The sequence below is a fragment of the Caenorhabditis elegans genome, chromosome V (genome assembly GCF_000002985.6).
Source record: "Caenorhabditis elegans chromosome V".
Classification (NCBI taxonomy): Eukaryota; Metazoa; Nematoda; class Chromadorea; order Rhabditida; family Rhabditidae; genus Caenorhabditis; species Caenorhabditis elegans.
The window spans coordinates 9359815-9378695 of NC_003283.11; the positions used below are offsets into that span (position 1 = coordinate 9359815).

The window sequence follows — 18881 nt, forward strand, 5'->3', positions numbered from 1 at the left end:
AAAGCCCAAAAGTTCAAACAAAAAGTGAAAAATGAAAAGCAGGCCTGATTATGCGACAACCGAAGTTTAACGAAACGAAAAATAAGAAAAGAAGTAGACACGGGGTAAATGAGAAGAAAATGAGAAAATGCTCGTTAGCGGGCGGGCGGCGGCGACGGCGGTCAGAGCCAAAGTCAGATATTCAGAATTTTGTGTTGTTGATATCTCGTGTGTCTCTTTCTTTTTCTGTTTCACCTCGACAATAATGAAAGACGACAGCAAGCATTTTTTCACAAGAAATGGTGCTGCCAATTCAACAAAACGACACCAAGCTGTGACGCATTGAAAATGAACAAATATCATAATAATGAGTGATAAAAGATGTTCGATTCAGCTGAAAATGTTCAATAATACATTAATCTTTCGAATAGAATCAATTTGTACATCATCATGAATTTCACATCTAAATGAACGAAAGATAGACTATTGTTCGATGGAATAGTTCCAGTCGTTTCTTTTTGATGTTTCAGATCTTCCCGGAAACTTAGATTATTTTATTGATATTCGTGGTCGAAAGTCTTTTTCAAAAATCAATCAAAAATCAATAGGAAGCCCCCCAGCTCTAGTTCCACTGGAAAATTATTTCACGCATATTTCAAATGTCGACGAATGCTTAGACATAAAAAAGAAGCATACAAAAATAGACTCAAAATGAATGCATAATGTTTCCAGGAGTATTTGAGGGTCCACAATCAATACGAGTATTAAAATTGATTTTTGTAGTGAAAATTACAACGGTTGATACAACCCACCAAAATCTGTGCGATTGGGAAATTTCAAATTTGTCTAATTAGTTAGATTCTAAAAATTGTAATTGAACATTGAACCAAGTTTCTCAATATGAACATATAATATCAGAAATCACCTCGTCTACGATCATTGAGGTCAGAGTGGTCAGTACGAAAAGTGCAAACATCTATTTGCAAAATAAAATTTCAGGAGGCGTCAAGTGACGGAAAGTTCTAGTTTAGTAGTCAAGGAAGGATAGAGCTGTAGTTGGCGAGAGTGTTAAGATTCTTAATATCCCACGGCATTTACTTTTAGAAACGCTAACTTTTAGAAATGCAAAAATGAGGTTTGTGATCGATATTTATTGATAAAATTCAAAATTTGAAAAATACTTAAATATTACTTTAAAAAAGATGAACATGACTTATTTTAATGATGAATTTTCTAGTCTCCACTGGGTAATTAGATATTGAAACTTTTCAAAATAACAAAAAAAGTTTTGTTTTTCAAAAAAATGTTTTTAGACAACTAGAATAAATACTTGTAAGGAAGTTCTAAAAACTGTTTTGTTTCTTAAAAAAAACAACGAAAAAGTTAGTATTTACGTGAGTTTTCGCAATGTGTCCCAAATCAAATGTCTTCGGGGGAAATCACATGTATTTCCCCAAATTTCTAAGTTTGCAAGTAATTTTGATGGGGTTTTACAAAAAAAAAATCATCTGCCAGGGATTATACAACTCGACGGAAAAGTTTGTTAGAAAGTTTACAAATATCCTTGACAACTATGTTTTTCACAAATTTCAAAACTAACACACATTGATTATGAATTTGTATTTGTCAGCATTTTCATTAATTTTATCTATTTGAGTTCAAATGAATAAATCTAAAAACCCATTTACTTGCCACCAAATTTAAATTTTCTTTTTCTCAACCGCCATAAGAATATCGTAAAAATCAAATCACAAAAAATGAAATAACAACGAAATTGGTTAAAAATGGCTCCCTTCAGCTACACATAATTCTGAAAATCATGGGCGCATGGTGTCGTTGTCATCGGAAAATAACAGGTGCAAATCAGTGAAGTGAGAGCTCACCGGTGCGTGTGTGTGAGTGTATGAAAGAGAATAAAAATATTGGTGAGAAAAGAGTTAGAGCAATTTCTGTTTACGTCACACAGTCACAATACCTATGTGGAATACAATGAGGGATTAAAAAAGGCAAGGACTATGAAACAAGGATACAAAGAATACAGCAAGAAATGTATTCTATCAGTTTTTTCTTGAATGAAGCGTCATAGGAACATCTGGAAGATAGCTAGAAATAGAATTCGGTATGAGATTGAAATTAATCTTACAAAGCAATTCCAGACTAACCAGAAACTTTCAAATGTGAAACAGGATTAACCTGTACTGGATTAAAATGGTGCAAGACGAGTTGGTTGTAACCTCTTTTAAGCAAGTAGAAGAGTATTCCTGGATTCATTTGATATTTGAGAGAGTTACAATTATTTTTTGCAAAGTGATTCCAAATTCAAGGAATATTTATCATAAATACAAAAAATTTCGATTGAAAAACACAGAAAATGGTAACAATAAGATAAGATCAGATGTTATTGATTGTTTTCAAATGAATGTACTCTTTAAAAATTTTAATTTTTTTTAAAAATCAAGCTAGACATACAAGCTTTCTTGAAAGTTCATAAAATAAACTTTAAAAAATGAGAGAAAAATTAAAAAATTGTTTCCTCAATAGTAAATCGTGGCTAATTATAAGTTGTAGGCATATCTCCACGGACAACCAGCAAGTATGAATTATTTTATTTTTATTATCACATATACTAGGGGAGCCTGATTTTTTGTTTGATTGAAATCAACTTTTCTTTTCTAATTTGTTCCGCATTGCATTGTTATTATTCAATTGAATTAATGAGGTAAAAAGAAAATGTTATAAATAAAGTATTGATATAGACTTGTAAATACTAACTTATTTTATTTAAGACATGCTCAAAAAAGAAATCAAATTATACCTTAAAAATAAGAAATCCCGATAAACGATGTAACAAAAATAAATTCAAACAATTAATAGAAAAAGGCAAAGGAAACGTTTTCGAGATGGATAAAAAGAAGTCAGAAAGGAAATTAAAGGGTTCCTGACATAATAATGTGTGGGATTGAAATCCTGCTAGAATGCCAATTGATATTACTTTCTTCGTAGATCTTATGCAATTTTCAATAAGAATCTAATGAAAAGTTTCATCAGAATTACGAAGTGAAGAAAAATAATCAAAGAATGAATTTCAAACAATTAATATTGGAAATTTAGATTAACGTTGAAAAATTGAATAGTTGGAGACAACTACATATTCAATAGATCTTTGAAATTAAAATTTCGTAAGTTCACGCGCCATGCAGAAACTTCTTGACTGCTGAATTTTTGATAAAGGTTATAGGAAACTGAAATAATTAATTTTCCACCTAAAAAGTTGAGTGATTTCAGATTTACTTCAACTTCTATAAAATCAATTTTTCATTATTTTCCCTTTTAATCAAAAAAAATCAAAGAGTTCAATCAACAAGATTACTTGAGAACATTTGATCAAACAATGGATATGCATACTTTAGAGCAAAAGATTAAGAATCAATGAAATTCAAGAAGAGTGTTAATATGTATACAGGAAGCATAAACTTTTGAATATGGCGTCAAAATATTGGATCAGCTGTTTTTGATATCTAAACTGAATCAGCCTTATTAAATGTACTTTTCATACAGATATGAACTAGAAGATTGCAGACTATCATTGATGAAAATATAAGTCTGAAACTAATCATTTTCGAAAAAAAAGTTATTTGAATTTGGTACTGCTCCTCATGTAAACACGGGCTTCCAGCATCTCTCGTATTCAAAAAAGGAAAATTGGCTGTTAAAAACGTGCCAGTTTCTTTTATCTTGGAACTTTGAGGATGAATGCTTTAGAAACTTGAAAATTAAAAAGTTCGGAAAATTTAAATGTTAATTAAAATAATCAACTTCCTATTCTAATTAAAAATATGGAAGAACCAAAAATCTATTGAACCATTTAATAACAGACATAACAAGTATTTCAAAACGTTGACTCATATGAATATTTCTGGTTTGAATGATCGCATTACATTGTACTTTTACACTACATGCATTTTTCAAACTAAAATATACCCTCAGTTGATCATTCTATAAGCTTTTGAATATACTTGAACCAATTCGTTTCTTGGAGTATCAATAGAACAAGTGCAACTAACTACATCCTAGACATTAATTTCTTTCTGAAAGGCGATAGAGGGTATAAAAGTAAAATATTCATTTTATGCTACAAGTTGGACTTTAAAAATCATTAAAATCAAATATTTTTTCAAAAGAAATTTCGATCAATTTTTCCAAAAAAAAAATTTGAAATCATTCCAACTCCAGACAAAAAATTTTGGGTTTTTAATTAGATTCGCACGCTTTTCTAGAAAACAGCCTAGTCTAGAAACTTATTACAAATAAGAAAAGACAGAGAAATAAAATTAAATGGGGAAAAATCAATGTCAGTGACGTCACAAGAGCTGAAAAAAGATCATTTTGTTCAGTTTCAAGACATATTGCTTCAATGAGCAGTAACGATGAGATTACGTGGTATTCGAAAATTCTAGAATGTTTCAGAAGATGATTAAATATGGGAATGAATGACGGATCAAAGATTAAAACACTTTAAATAAGAAAAATTCTTGAATTGACACTATTCCAGCTGGGGAGAGACGACGCTGGAATGAGTGGGGTTTTTTGATCAAATTTATTAATATTGATAGTTCAAAGTTGTCATTCTGATTTAATAACTTTCATTTTCCCAAGATAATTATGTGGTTCACTAACAGAATGAATGTAATCACATGAAACAAGTAATCAAAACAGACACATATTGAGCAATCGAGGTGATAACGTGAGCAACCGAAAACAGAAACGATATGTCTATAGCCATATACGCAAATTGGGACGAGTTTGAGAGCATGATTTGAGAGCTTTTTTTTTTGAATTCGTAACTGTCTTAAGTATTTTTCTTAAGTCTTAAGTACATAAGTATTTTTAATATAATTTTTCTTACAATTAGAAACAATGCTCAAATTGATTTGCCGTTCTGTAGCTTACAAATGTGATGTAGCCAGGTGCTTTAACGTTGCCGAAACGAATCTAAATCAAACATTACTTGTAGCTAGTCTATAAAGTTTTACTGTATTAAAAATCATAAAATTTTGTTCAGAATTCACATTTTGATTAACTTTACGTTTTTTATTCAGAGCTGGGAAAAAATCCTGTGTGAAAAATTAGAAATTGAATGAAATCATACGAGAACTTTCTTTGCCAAGACCTTTGATATTTGATTTATACTTGACAGAATTTATTATTCCTATTCCAAAATTCCCAAGAACATTTATGATTTCTTGGTAGACTTTCTGTAATTTATAGCTCAAAAAATTACCATAAGTTTTCAGAATTAATTTCGCGAGGAAAAGTTAAAAATTTTATTATAACCATGAGAAAAACAACACATAACAAAATAATATTGCTAGATTATATCTCACAAAAATTCAATTTACTACGTGCATTTTTCTATTCTTCAAGTGGGAAAAACGTTTTCAGGTACAAAAGAAACTACGAGATCAAGCGTCGTTCTAAAAAATAATTTCTTAATCTGGAAAATGATGGGACAACCTTTTCAGAGTTGTGGTAGATATTAAAATTAATCTGGTGTTCTCAGAACTCATACATCTCAAATAAAAATGCAAAGTTGGTAGTGAAAAATGTGCATAACTGATTAAACCACAAAATCAAGAGACTTGGTAGCATCTGTCTAGAAAATGAGTCAAGAAGAAATAAAGAAGGTAAAAAAAGATAAAGATTGGGATTTGTATTCATTCACAGATCAAAAAAAAACCAAAGAGATAAGTAAGGAATAGGTAAATGAAAAATCAACATATTTCTCAATAAAGGAATTTACCTTATGGTGTTTTTGGAATAACTTCAATGAAGCATAACGCTTGGTATTTATTCCGATCAACAACTTTTTAAAAACTTTGTTTTTGATGATAATATATCCTCCCTTCTTCAAACTTCTATAATTCTTCTGATCCCTAAATTCTATTCCCCGTAAGATCAAACCAAGAGGGTACACTCTGATATCCCGTGTGCCTTGTTAATTTGTGTCGATCAGGATCCTTGAGGCGATGACATTTTCGTGACGCCGGCACCGTGTCTGATTTTTGATCACGATAAGTGTCCTCTGACAAGTTGTGAGACATCAAGTTCACAGTGCAGAAACCCAGACAATTAAAAAAGTTACAGTGACGAATGTACATATAAAATTATCATGATTAGTTCTACTATCTCTATTTTGGAGTTGAAATCTACTCGAAAAATATATTCTTGTATAAATTTGGGCACGAAGGAGATAATAATATTCTCTAGACTTAATAGCTAAGTTTTCTAAAAAGCAATTCTGCCGTATTTACCGTTAGGGTATTTCTAGAAAGGTTTGTTTCGAAAACATCAGCAGTTGGAAATAATAAAAATGATAAAGTTTTTGCATGACTATAAGACATGAAAATTATTTTCTTTTGAAATACCCCTAATCATATTAATTTTCAAAAAGAAAAGGTTTATATGAATAATAATTATGATTCAGGTTTTAAAACCCATCTATCTGATCGTAAAAACAGGAGAATTTGTTCATGAATCAAATCTGGTTAAGTAAAAAACGGAACTTTTTTCTTGTTATGCTACTTGTGACTTATAATTAGTGAATTTCATTCGTCATGTCTACATCATTACCAGTTGTTATTGTCAAATCATATGATCAGGGGTTTAGAGCTTGCGTAACATGGACTTTCAAAATGTCTGCTTTTCAATTTTCGGTATCAACTGTCTGAAACAGTAAGTGAAGGAATAACAGCAAAAAACCTTAAACATTCCAATCTTATAATATAAATCTTCAATGTAAATCTATGACGAAAACAGCCAATCTTGTATGTATTAACAGGATCTAAGAGAAAGCTGTGAACCGAAAGAAAATGATTAGATTTCAAAAAGTGTCGCAATATGAGAATGACGGCTTGGGAGGCTAGAAAGAGCTGAGCCAATAGAAGGTTGGCAAAGCAAGACGACTCGAAACGAAAAAAAGCAGGTAAATCATAACGGTCGTCATGGTAACTTCATCGACATGCTCTCACTTTCTTAGCTGTGTTTGATAACAATATATGTGTATTGAGAACAAGCACCACCTCTTGTGGGGAAGTTTACTTGTGACGCTCAAAAGATCAGCGGGCTTCTGGAGAATGTGCATAGCTTGGGATGAGAATATTAAAAATACATGTATACATCACAAGAATAGGTAAAACGTGGGAAATTGGTTCCCGGAAGATTGCAAAACGTGTGTTTTGAGCAAGAGTTGATCGAAGATTATTTAAACGAAAGAGGGTGGAGAATTTCATTATCTGAATATGACAACTCCTGTTCCCACGTGTTCAAGAGATAATGGGATGAATCATTTGAATTATTTCATTTTTATTAAAATTTCTCTTTTTGTCACATGAAAAATCATCGAAGTGGAAATGGATGAAAGAGGAAGAGAAAAAACTTGAACTCACTGATTAAAAGTATATATTCTGTGTAGTTCTTAGATTCATCAGGTAAACTTCAGACACATCAGCAACAGATAGAGAATTTTTCAAAAAGAACTTTTGTCAATTGTAGTATAGGGAACTAGTATAAAAAAGATGCGTTTAGAACATTGGCAAAGTCTCCCAACACAGAAATTGGCAGATTTTCGAGTTGTAAACCTGTGTTTCATATCATTTTTCGTAAACCAAGGGTTCACGCATTACGAAAATCGTTCAAAATAAAAACGATGTACGGGTCTATATTCAAATTAAAAGTGTGGCAAAGAGACAATCTTGAACTTAGTAAAAACTGGAACATTAAAACAATTAAGAGTTTAGGTTATATGTGCACATTGAAACACATGATCTCGTTATATTTTTTGATTGAAAAAAAGAATCTGAAGAAGTATAACTCTCAAAACTTATCAGACAATCACGTGAGTAACAGGCTATAATTATTAAGAAAAGGTCTCTTCAACTGGAATTCCTCTTTCTCATATTTATGACAGAATTTATTGTGGCAAATAAATTTTAGGCTACTTGCCATTTGATTTTCAATTGATATTTGTATTTTTTAGACTTTGTGCTTATCCGTGGGTAGGTGTTGTACTCGTGCAGAAATGATTAGTTAAATTGAGAAAGTATAATTATGTTATGACCTGTTAAATTGAGAAAATGTTGTTGTTTTTTTTTAAATTTTAATTTAAGTTAGTTCATGGACAAGAATGATTTATTTGATTTTGTTTAAAATTGGTAAAAAGCGGAAAAAACTTTTTTTGTTTGCAAAATGGTGGCCTGCAGCGTCCTTGGGACCTCTCGATTTCAGAAAATGTTTTTTTTATAATACACAAGTACGAAAAAGTTGTTTTATTGAGTTATTATCTTGCAATCGCTTCACTTTAAAAGTATCGATTTTTAAAACTGGTTTTCAGTAAGTTTGATAATAGAGATTGTAATGGAAGACTATGCACGTTTTGATGACAACGATGACAGTCTTTGCCTGATGTGTTGGCCCTGGGAGTTTCTGGGCTTCAGCGAATTCTCGGGTGTGAACAGGTACGCCCGAAAAAACTAAAAAACAGATAAAAGGAGATTTCACTTTTCTTGTTTATGACATTTCATTGGTTAGCTGAAAAATTATTCTGCAAAAGAGAATAATAAGTTGATGCAAGTTTCTTAATTTCAAAATAGTAAATTTTTTCATACATAAAGATGGCAATGACCATTATACAGGGTGCGCCAAAAGTAGGGTAACACGAGATGCGCTCTTTTACATGAGCTTTTCGCGCGACTGCCACGTCATACGTACATTTTTCTATCGAATTCTGATAGCTGGATAAATTTCCTTCAATTTGACCTAAAATTTGTAATGTTTCCTCATAAGGTGCGATCTTAATCGCCTCGGCAATCTGACAAACCCTTTCGCCGAAACGCTGTTTTGGCACGCGGCACTTCCAACACAAATGCACCTCCCACGCTCGCCAATAATTTTCAGATGTTTTATTTTTATGTTAAATTTAAAGTTAAAGAAGTGAAAAAGCGGTTTTGACTGTTTTTGTAGCATATAAAAATTTTCTGTGTCGACACTGGCGCCTAGCAAGAACCTTTAAATGTTTCATGAATTCAACTTTGCGAAATTTTTCTCAGTTTTTTTTGGTTTCACGAGGCGTAACGACCCACAAAATCATCTAAGCTTAATTTTCTATCAAAATTCTGGGAAGTCAGGTCAAAACGTGCCGAAAAGTACTAAAATGAATTTTTCTACATACTGCTGCCGCCGCTCACATCCATCTTTCTGGCGACTGTTTCATTCTACTGCCACATTCCATTAAAAAAATACCATGACAGAAATTTTTTGAATTTTTGTTCTTAAAGAATCTCTAGACCAAGAGCATTCTTTGAACTATAAAAACTTGTAAGAAACTTGATGGATTCGTCGAAAAAAATGTAGAACTCCCGCAGAATGCCTTCTTGCGTGCCATCAAGATCGTGATCTCAAAAGTTCTGAAGGCCTGCAGCGATGCGGATGGGGATATTTTAAAAATTCAAAACGTTAATCTGGTCAGTATTTTATGGAGAACAAAACTTGTACAAATTGAGGTAATAACTCTCTCCACACGGGAAGCTATAGAGCCGCGAACGTGTTACCATACTCATGGCGCAGCCTGTAATTTTTTCTTTTTCCGTTAAATGTATTTATCCCCCAGAAACTCAAAAAGAAGCAAATGCCTTTTCAGTTTTGATTTAGAATTTATTTGACAATTTAAAAGCCACTCTAAAAACTATAAATAAAGCATTTTAAATTTCCATGAAAGATGAGAATTTCTTCAAGTTACTCTCATGAATGTCCAAAATGTCTTCAATCATAGCAACCTCCTTCAAATTAACTTCTTCTGCAGCTGCAGCTTTTTCTTCTTTTGAAATTTGTGCTGAATCGAGGAAAGAAGATAAACTCGGAAGAATCAGCATAGCCATCATTGGAGCATATAGGTTATAGGAGTCTTGAAGCTGAAATTTGAAGTTGCAGCAAGTATGTATACATACACACATGTATTAACTATAGTTAATACAATCAAACCTCTTGGAACGTAAATAGTTCTTTCCCAAAAACCTTCGCATAGGTTTCATGATAGAGTTTCAATAGTTCTGTTCCTCTTTCACGACGTTCCTGAATACACGCTTTACTAGTATATTCATCTTATTTAACCTAACTAACCTGTGCAGATAAACATCCCAACATTATTCTCGATAAATCGATCCCAGGTGGAATTCGTGAAACACTTTGCCAATCAATAATCGCCTCTAATTTCAACTTTTTACTATTATCGAGTGTAAACATAATATTTGATTGCCATAAATCTCCATGAATAAATACGGGTTTCAGACCTAGAAGGTCCGAGATATTGGTATATTTTTTCACCAACGCCTTATAATGTGCAAACACTTTAATAAGCTTCGACACTTTTTCTGCGTGTTGTTGACCTTCAAATTTAGTTTTAAGAGCCTCAAATTTCTTAGACAGCTCTGCATCAGTGAAGAAGTCTTCGAATAGTAGCTCCAAAAAATCAGTACTCATGAAACTCTTCTGTTCTTCTCTTTCGAGATGTTCGGCAAGTGCAGAAAAAGTGGCGATTCCGCGAATTGTTGCAGCTATATTATCTGCTGGAATTGACTTATACGCCTCAATGACGTGAACATTCGGAATGAAATCAGTAATCAAATATCCCTTCAAATCATCTTCACCATTGAAAGGTTTCAAAGAGTAAACCTAAAATCAAGTGATTATTATTTTTGTATCAGACATTCAACTATACTTTTGTGTACGGAATATCAGGATGATTGAATTTTGTTAAAACTTTATAGGTCTCAACTTCAATATTGTGGCTCTTTCTTGTCAATTTGGAGAATTTCTTCAATTTTTCCTCAGTAAATCCGTTGCCTCCTCCAAAGTTCAACATCTTTGATAGAGCTACAAGAGCCAATTGTGAGCTAATCTGTTTGAAAACAGAGAAATATAACATTGTTAGATCAATCAATTACCTTGAGAGCAAACCTTACTGGAAGCTTCTTTCCATCCTCTACATTCTGCCAATCGGGTTCGACGCAAGCAATTCTTGACATAAAACCCTATAACAAAGCATATCTAATAAATGATGGTAAAACTCGGCTTCTTATAAAATAAACTATAAACTTACTTTCAAATCACTGATGTTGCTTGCGGTCTTATTCTCTCCAAAAGTAGCTTTAGTGCCGAGACTATTCTGAAGATCTTTCTCGACATCTTCCCATGTTACATGGGTTTCAAGAATCCCGTTGGCAGGCTCGTAAAGCGACATTGTAAGTTAAAGAATTTACATATTCCGTTCATTTTATACTAGCCAGAAATCACAAACCCCATCCGCAAAGTGTGTCTTTAATACTCGTCTTCTTATCATGTTACCTCTTTTGATACACGTGTATAGAGGCACTTTACCAGAAACTTGTAAATCATAAATTTTTCAATCTTTTGGCATAATTAATTTTAACTAAAATAAAAAAACCGACTATGATAATTTTAGTTTGATTGATAATTTCTGCTTTGTTTTTAATTTCAAGCTCCATTTGTAAAAAAAAAATATGTGACGAAGGAGCCTTTCACTCGTTTTCTTTGCGCCTTCTTCGGGAGTCCTATGTCTTTTTTATAAAGTCCACATAAAACTATAGTTTTTGAATTTTGTTCATTTGATTTATTCTGATTCAGCGAAAAAACTATAAAAAAAAGAATAAATATGGTAATCTGATTTCTTTCTGCAGTATGTTGCCACGAACTTCAATACAGTCAAATTTAGGAAACATTAAAACTTCATTTAATGAAACGTCATTCTAGCCCATTGTTTTGGTCATTTAAACAATTGAACAGAATAAATTGGAATTAAATCTTCATGAAATCAGAAAAATGATTCAAATTATTGTCGTGAATTTCCAGTATATCTTCCATCATTGCAATCATCTTTGTTTTGACCTCCTTCAAGGCACTCACTTTATCTTCTTCTGGAATAATTGCACTTTGGATGGAAGAGGGCATAACAGGTAGAAGCATCATAGCCATCATTGGAGCAAACAGATTGAAAAGTTCTTGAAGCTGTAATTATTTTAAATTTGAATTTTTAACAAAACTATTGAAGATATAAACTTCTTGAAACGTGAATAATTCTTCACCAAATACGCTGGTATATGTTTCATGATACACCTTCAAAAGTTCAGTTCCTCGTTCACGGCGCTCCTGGAATAAAAATTATTGGATTTTCAGCAAAAATAATTGACTGACCTGTCCGGATAGACATCCTAACAATAATCTAGCAGTATCCAGACCAGGAGGCATTCTAGAAACACACTGCCAGTCAATAATTGCTTCTAATTTCAGTTTATTCTGTGGATCCAGTGAAAAAAGTACGTTTGGTTGCGACAAGTCTCCATGATTGAGTACAAGTTTAACACCCAAAATATCGGAAATGTTTGTATACTTTTTCACCAATGACTTATAGTGTTCAAAAACTGTAATTAGCTTTTCAACTTTTTCTTGATTTTCCGTTTCTTCAAATGTAGTCCGAAGTGTATCGAATTTCTTTTTCAGTTCAACATCATTGAAAAAATCTTCAAAAATCATTTCCAGGTAGGTTGGTCCCATAACAAAATGTTGATCTTCTTTGGAAAGACGTTCCCCGAGAGCTGAAAATGTGGCAACTCCTCTTATTATCGGAATAATTGTATCTGCTGAAATTGATTTGTACATTTCAACTGTTTGAATATTTGGAACAAAATCAATAATCATATATCCTTTCAAATCGAATTCGTTATCAAATTATTTCAAGCAATATACCTAAAAACTGTATAATTGTTGAAGATATGAGTATATTGATTAAACCTTGGTGTATGGAATATCGGGATGATTGAATTTCATCAAAACCTTATATGCGTCGACCTCTCTATTATGACATTCTTTTGTTAAACTCGAAAACTTCTTCAATTTTTCTTCAGAAAATCCGGCACCTTCTTCAAAATTCATGATTTTCGATAAAGCAACAAGAGCCAGCTGAGAGCTTATCTGAAAAATTTGGATTTCAGGGGTAATTTATTATTGGGTAATAGAGTTTATAGAGTTAGAAGGTTTATGAGTAGTTGTACTTTTCAAAATTTCATTCTGGTGTCCTCACCCAAACAACTTTGGAACTTTATGCGTCAACTCATTGTTCCTGAAGTGTGAGCTAGTTGCGATAGGAAACAGTTTTCGAGATTCCAGCAAACAGTATTGAGAGGTCGTTCCATCTACCTTCAATCCGAGCGCCAATCAAGTTAGATTTTTCGACTAGCTCCGATTTAAATTATTTAATGATGATTTATTTATCTCTCGATCTAGTTAATACAATTGTATCCTGTGTGTTGTGTGTATGTACTTTTGCCCGGTTTTCTAGTCAGGAACTTCATTTTCCAAATATAGAGAACAATTTCCTCCAAAATTTAATGTTTAGCAAGTTCAAGGAAGTCATACCTTCAACGCAAATTTTGATGGAAGTTCCTTTCCTTCCTCAATGTTTTGCCAATCAGGTTCAAGGCAGGCGATTCTTGACATGAAACCCTACAACACAACCAGTTTTCTAAACAAATTTATCCCTGACTTACTTTCAAATCGCTGATATTTGTCGCTCTCTTATTTTCTCCAAATGTAGCTCGCGTTCCAAGACTTTGTTGAAGGTCCTTCTCGACGTCTTCCCATGTCACATGGGTTTCAAGAATTCCATCGGCAGGTTCGTAAAGCGACATTTCAAATTAATAAAGTTGAATGCAAGAACGTCTCTTATATGCTTGTCAGAAAATATAAACTTCGCTTAAAAATGTGACTTCAAGACTTTTTGATAAGTTATCAATAAAGTTTTACCGTTTCGTGACACACATCACCAAATGCTTGCCGATAACGTTTTTTGCGTAATGTTTCATAATAACACTGTAGTTTTATAAATCTCAAAAATCGCTTATGAAGTTGATTTCATCTCATCGATTTGCTTCGGAATGGATAGTGAAAAAGGAGACGAGCAAAGACAAAAGTAAAAAGCGGGAAGTGTTTTTTTAATATAATAATTTGATAGTCAAATGAGTTTTATAATATTATCAATGAAAATTATTTGTTGAAAAACCAATATTTTAAAATAAAAAAAATCAAATTAAATTAAATTTGCATAAAATCAGGAAAGCGTTTCAAGTTTTGTTTGTGAATCTTCAAAGTGTCTTCCACAATTGCTGTGATTTTTGACATCGAATGAATTCTTTCAGCCTCAGTGATTTGCGTATTTGTCATGAATGATATCATTCCAGGAACAATTAAAATTGCTGCCATTGGAAAATATAAATTGTAGGAATCTTGCAGCTAAAAAACAAACTAGTTCAATGGTGCAGCTGTTAGATCTTACCTCTTCGAAGGAGAACACTTCTGATCCAAAAACATTAATGAACGTTTTGTGGTATAGAAGCAACAGATCATGCCCTTTTTCACGGCGATCCTAAACAAATCTTAATTCTATTTCAGGTTATCTATGGTTCCTCACTTCAGCTGATAAACATCCCACAATAAGTTCTGCTGTATCTAATCCAGGTGGCAAAATAACAGTACTTTGCCAATCAATTATTGCTTCCAACTTTAATTTTCCATTATTCTCCATTGAATGAATCATATTTGATTGCCACAAGTCTCCATGATTAAGAACTGACTTGAATCCCAATAGCTCAGAAATTTTGGTATACTTCTTCAAGAGTTTTTGATAGACGACAAAGGTTTCGATTAATCCATCCACTTGATAATATTTTTCTTTTTCAAAAACAGAATACATTCCTTGGAAATGTTTCTGGAGACTCGAACTATTGAATAGTTGACTGAACATACGTTCAAGGAAATCTGAACCACCGGCAAACTTTTTTTCATTATCTGATAGTTTTTCTCCGAGAGCTGAGAAAGTGGAAATTCCACGAACGAGAGGAATCAGTTCATCTGCTGGGATAGAAAGATACATCCCGACATCATGTGCATTGGAAACAAAATCGACAATCAAAAATCCTTTCATGTCGTTTTCGTCGATGAATTTTTTTAGGCCGTAAACCTAAAAAATTTGTTTTAAAGTTTTTTTCACTATTTTGATTTGCATTTCGTGACTTTAAAACAGTCCCATTGCTATTTTTTTTTCATTTGAGTTTTACAATCATTTTTGTTTTGAGAAAAATTGATGTAAAAACTACTTTCAAAATTACCTTTGTGTATGGGATATCAGAATGATTGAATTTCTTCAATATTTTGTAGGTATCCACTTCCCGATTATGGAATTATCTCATTGTCTTTTCAAGTTCTTTGAGCTTCTTCTCTCCAAATCCATTCGCTCCCCCTATTTTCATAAATTTGGAAAGAGCAACGAGAGGCAATAAAGTTGAAATTTTAACAGCAAATTTTGATGGCACATTTTTTCCTTTCTCAACATCTACCCAATCTGCATTGATCAATGCAATAATTGACATGTACCCCTAAAATTAGGCTTTTGTTGATTTGTAATTATGGAAAATGGTACCTTCATTTCACTGATATTTGTTGCATTCTTATCCTCTCCAAATTTGGCTTTTGTTTCAAATTTTTTCTGCATCATCTTTTCGACATCATTCCACGTAACATATGTTTCCAGAATGCCAATCGAAGGTTCGTATAAAGCCATTGTCCGGTCGAAATTACGGGGAAAGCGCACGATCAAATTTCTTTCATTTTATACTTGCCATCGAAGTGTAGTTTCTCCCTTGAAGTGTAGTTTCTCCTCGGCTGCACTAGTACAAATCACATGTCCATTTTCCACATAATCGACAATCAAAAATCCTTTCAAGTCGTTATCGTCATCAAACTTTTTAAAACCGTATACCTGGAATATAGTTTTGAATTTTGTAAGATAATTCATTGTTCTAGAATCTGCATTTTTAAATATTCCTATTATACATATAGTTTGATGGAAAACGATTTATTTTTATAATTTTTTTGTTGGAATTTTTAAAATAAAAATATATACTCTTCAAATTTGAACTGAGTGTTTAAATTTTAAAAAGCAAAACAAAAATAAAAGAATCCTGCAAACAATCTGAATTAAGAGAAAAATTTTTCAGAAAATGTACTTTTAATAACCCACTAAATACTTTGGCAAAGTGATTTTTGGCAAATGGCGAGCCGAAAAATTTCTTATTATCAGTTTACCGATCGTTTGGCATTTGCCTCTTACCCTCAAAGTCACCAAATTTCAAAACAAATCCTACTTTTGTGTATGGAATATTCGGATGATTATATCTCATCAGAAGTTTATAAGAGTCAACTTCTCGATTATGGAACTCCCTTGTTGTCTTCCCAAGTCTCTTCAGTTTATCCTCTCCAAATCCATTTTCACCAGAAAACTTGATAATTTTTGACAGTTCCAAAAGAGGTACTTGAGTTGAAATTTTTACAGCAAATCTGCTTGGAAGCTGTCTGTCTTCTTCTTTGTTTACCCAATCAACTTCAATCAAAGCATTTATTGGCATATACCCCTAAGATTGAAATTTGTATCTTGAATATATGCATAAAGTTTTTCTCACCTTCATATTACTGATATTTATTGCATTTTTGTTATCTCCAAATTTAGCTTCTGTATTGAACGTCTTCTGTAACGTTTCCTCAACATTTTCACGAGTCACATGAGTTTTGAGAATTCCATCAGAAAATTCATAAAGAGCCATTCTGAATTTGTTAATTAAAAAATGATGTTCCTTGATAATAATTTCCTTATTTAAGCTGTTTCTTTGTACATTACTGTTTCAAAAATCACATTTTGTTACAGACAGCTTACGTACATGACACAATCTATCAATTTTCGGTACATATGTACGCACTGAATTGTCAGCTCGTACAGACTTCAGTATACTGTCCAAATACATATACGTACGTTTCGTTAAAATGACAGCAATTATCTTACAGTTTACTTTAATGGAAAAGTACAATTGAAAGCAAATATAAAGATCAGCAAATTTAATTCACAATTTCAAAAAATCTGGATGGTTTTTCATATTATAATCATGAACTTCAATTAGATCTTCCATCATTGCAATCATGTTTTTTTGATTTTTTATTCTAGCTTGAGATTTTTCGACCTCCGAAATTGGTGAATTGTCCAGGAAAGATGAAACAATCGGAAGAAGTAGCATAGCCATCATTGGATAGTAAAGATTATATGAGTCTTGTAACTGAAAATTTAAATTATTATTACCTCAAAATAAGTATAATTTGCATACTTCTTGGAATGAAAACAGTTCTTTTCCAAGAACTTGATTGAATGTTTCATGGTATAATTTCAACATTTCCAGACCTCTCTCTCGTCTTTCATGTGCACTGAGACATCCCATCAAAAGTCTTGAAAGATCTAATCCAGGAGGTAATGTTGATACTCCTTGCCAATCAATTATTGCTTTCAATTTCAAATTTCCAAACTCATCCAAGCAATGTAACATGTTCGATTGCCATAGATCCCCATGGTTCAATACTAATTTGAATCCCAGTAACTCTGATATTTTTGTATACTTTTTCGTTATCATTCTATATTGGCGAAGAATGGTAATCGATGTTTCAACAGTATTCAAATGTTCTGATCCATACAAAATTCGCAAAGAATCAAAATGACCTTCAATCTGATCCATGCTCAATACTTCTTCGAACATCATATCTATGAACTCCGGTCCTCCGGCAGAAGTTTTATCTCCTTCTGACGTTTCCCCAAGTGCTGCAAAAGTGGCAATTCCACGAACAAGTGAAATGAGGTCATCGGCTGGAATTGCTTCATACATTGGAATTGAATGAACATTTGGAATAAATTCCATAATCATAAATCCCTTCAAATCATTTGCATCGTCAAATGGTTTCAAATGATAAACCTGAAACGGAAATAATCGCTTAAAATTAAAAAATTGTTTACTGTTAGAATCTCGATACAACAACTCTATAGAGTTCATGTCAGATCCGTATTGCATAAATACCGTATTTTCTCTATTAATGTTCAAACCTCTAAGAGTCTAGATCATTTACGGACCAGTGAAAACTAGTCTTACATGCAATACTACAAAAAAAACAAACCTTCGTGAATGGAATATCCGAATTATTAAACTTTATCAACATTTTGTATGCAGCAACTTCACGATTATGGCATTCTCTTGTAACATTTCCGAAAGTTTTCAGTTTTTCCTCATCAAATCCATCAACTCCACCAAACTTCATAGTTTTTGAAAGAACTGCAAATGCTAATTGAGAAGATATCTGAATCAAAATTTAATTAGGCAAGGCGCATATTCATGTTTCTCACTTTTACAGTAAACTTATTTGGAAGAACCTTGTCATTTTCAACTCCAACCCAATGAGGTTCAATCATAGCTATTTTTGACATGAAACCCTGAAAAATTTCGAATTTGTGTTTAGATTAGCAGCGAGAAACTTACTTTTAAATCACTGATATTCGTCGATTTCTTGTTTTCTCCAAACTTTGCCTTTGTTCCTAATGAGATTTGCATAGCTTCTTCAACATCTTTCCACGTAACATGAGTCTCCAAAATACCATCAGCTGCTTCGTAGAGCGACATTGTTAATTTTAACTCTGAATGGTACAGTTGAAAGTGTTGTCTTTTTATTTCATTTTTACAGGCACATACCATACTTTCTCTTCCGTGTCCGACACTGATAACTTGGAACGTGAGCACGTTTTGATTGTTTGACTCGTACTTTGATATTGAAATTAACTACGAAAATCACATACTTTAAATTAATTTTTGTGATGTTAAAGGAGGTAAATACTACATAAACTACAGACTACTACAGACTGGCATACGCCTAGATTTGAAGTCCGAGACTAGACGAGTCTAGAATTAATTACT

The 18881-nt window shown here is 32.5% G+C and overlaps 5 protein-coding genes and 2 non-coding genes across 10 annotated transcripts; 2 read left to right on the forward strand and 5 right to left on the reverse strand.

The window, feature by feature from the left end:
• Positions 1-9662: 9662 nt before the first annotated feature.
• E02C12.6 (CHK kinase-like domain-containing protein) lies at positions 9663-11272 on the reverse strand (the record flags this gene model as incomplete). Its single annotated transcript, NM_073025.4, has 6 exons — positions 9663-9944; positions 10015-10104; positions 10153-10704; positions 10751-10930; positions 10977-11063; positions 11132-11272. The coding sequence occupies 6 exons, from the start codon at positions 11270-11272 to the stop codon at positions 9735-9737; spliced, it is 1260 nt and encodes a 419-aa protein (NP_505426.2). The 3' UTR covers positions 9663-9734.
• Positions 11273-11758: 486 nt separating this feature from the next.
• Positions 11759-13799, reverse strand: E02C12.8. Of its 4 annotated transcripts, none has more exons than NM_001373072.1 (6): positions 13596-13799; positions 13130-13551; positions 12841-13020; positions 12244-12689; positions 12109-12198; positions 11782-12057 (listed from the first exon to the last, which is right to left on the reverse strand). In NM_001373072.1, exons 1-2 carry the CDS (start codon positions 13734-13736, stop codon positions 13459-13461), a joined length of 234 nt encoding a protein of 77 aa, NP_001359964.1. In that variant the 5' UTR covers positions 13737-13799; the 3' UTR covers positions 11782-12057; positions 12109-12198; positions 12244-12689; positions 12841-13020; positions 13130-13458. The 4 variants fall into 4 exon arrangements, 2 of the variants coding, with proteins under 2 accessions (NP_001379850.1, NP_001359964.1); NR_131695.1 differs by having other exon boundaries at positions 11848-12057; positions 12244-12644; positions 13465-13551; positions 13596-13736; NR_131696.1 differs by having other exon boundaries at positions 11848-12057; positions 13465-13551; positions 13596-13736.
• anr-33 lies at positions 11919-12120 on the forward strand. Its single transcript, NR_102050.1, has one exon.
• Positions 13800-14139: 340 nt separating the features above from the next.
• Positions 14140-15664, reverse strand: E02C12.9 (CHK kinase-like domain-containing protein; the record flags this gene model as incomplete). The annotated part of the gene is made up of 5 exons (NM_001356724.1): positions 14140-14337; positions 14381-14470; positions 14516-15064; positions 15399-15479; positions 15524-15664. The coding sequence occupies 5 exons, from the start codon at positions 15662-15664 to the stop codon at positions 14140-14142; spliced, it is 1059 nt and encodes a 352-aa protein (NP_001343650.1).
• 21ur-14825 lies at positions 15637-15657 on the forward strand. The gene has a single exon (NR_069183.1).
• Positions 15665-15712: 48 nt separating the features above from the next.
• On the reverse strand, positions 15713-16703 carry E02C12.19 (Protein kinase domain-containing protein; the record flags this gene model as incomplete). Its single annotated transcript, NM_001356725.1, has 3 exons — positions 15713-15862; positions 16248-16514; positions 16563-16703. 3 exons carry the CDS (start codon positions 16701-16703, stop codon positions 15713-15715), a joined length of 558 nt encoding a protein of 185 aa, NP_001343835.1.
• Positions 16704-16932: 229 nt separating this feature from the next.
• E02C12.10 (CHK kinase-like domain-containing protein) lies at positions 16933-18595 on the reverse strand. The gene is made up of 5 exons (NM_073029.4): positions 18450-18595; positions 18317-18403; positions 18091-18270; positions 17256-17891; positions 16933-17207 (listed from the first exon to the last, which is right to left on the reverse strand). Exons 1-5 carry the CDS (start codon positions 18588-18590, stop codon positions 16998-17000), a joined length of 1254 nt encoding a protein of 417 aa, NP_505430.3. The 5' UTR covers positions 18591-18595; the 3' UTR covers positions 16933-16997.
• Between the last annotated feature and the right edge of the window lie 286 nt (positions 18596-18881).

Coding starts and splice junctions, on each gene's coding strand:
- E02C12.8 (NM_001392574.1), bottom strand. CDS start 13,736: ATGTCGCTTTACGAACCTGCCGATGGAATTCTTGAAACCCATGTGACA. Junction 13,552..13,595: donor CAAATATCAGCGATTTGAAA/GTAAGTCAGGGA, acceptor GTTGTGTTGTAG/GGTTTCATGTCAAGAATCGC. Junction 13,021..13,464: donor CATCAAAATTTGCGTTGAAG/GTATGACTTCCT, acceptor CAAATTTTTCAG/ATAAGCTCTCAGCTGGCTCT.
- E02C12.10 (NM_073029.4), bottom strand. CDS start 18,590: ATGTCGCTCTACGAAGCAGCTGATGGTATTTTGGAGACTCATGTTACG. Junction 18,404..18,449: donor CGAATATCAGTGATTTAAAA/GTAAGTTTCTCG, acceptor GAAATTTTTCAG/GGTTTCATGTCAAAAATAGC. Junction 18,271..18,316: donor CAAATAAGTTTACTGTAAAA/GTGAGAAACATG, acceptor ATTTTGATTCAG/ATATCTTCTCAATTAGCATT.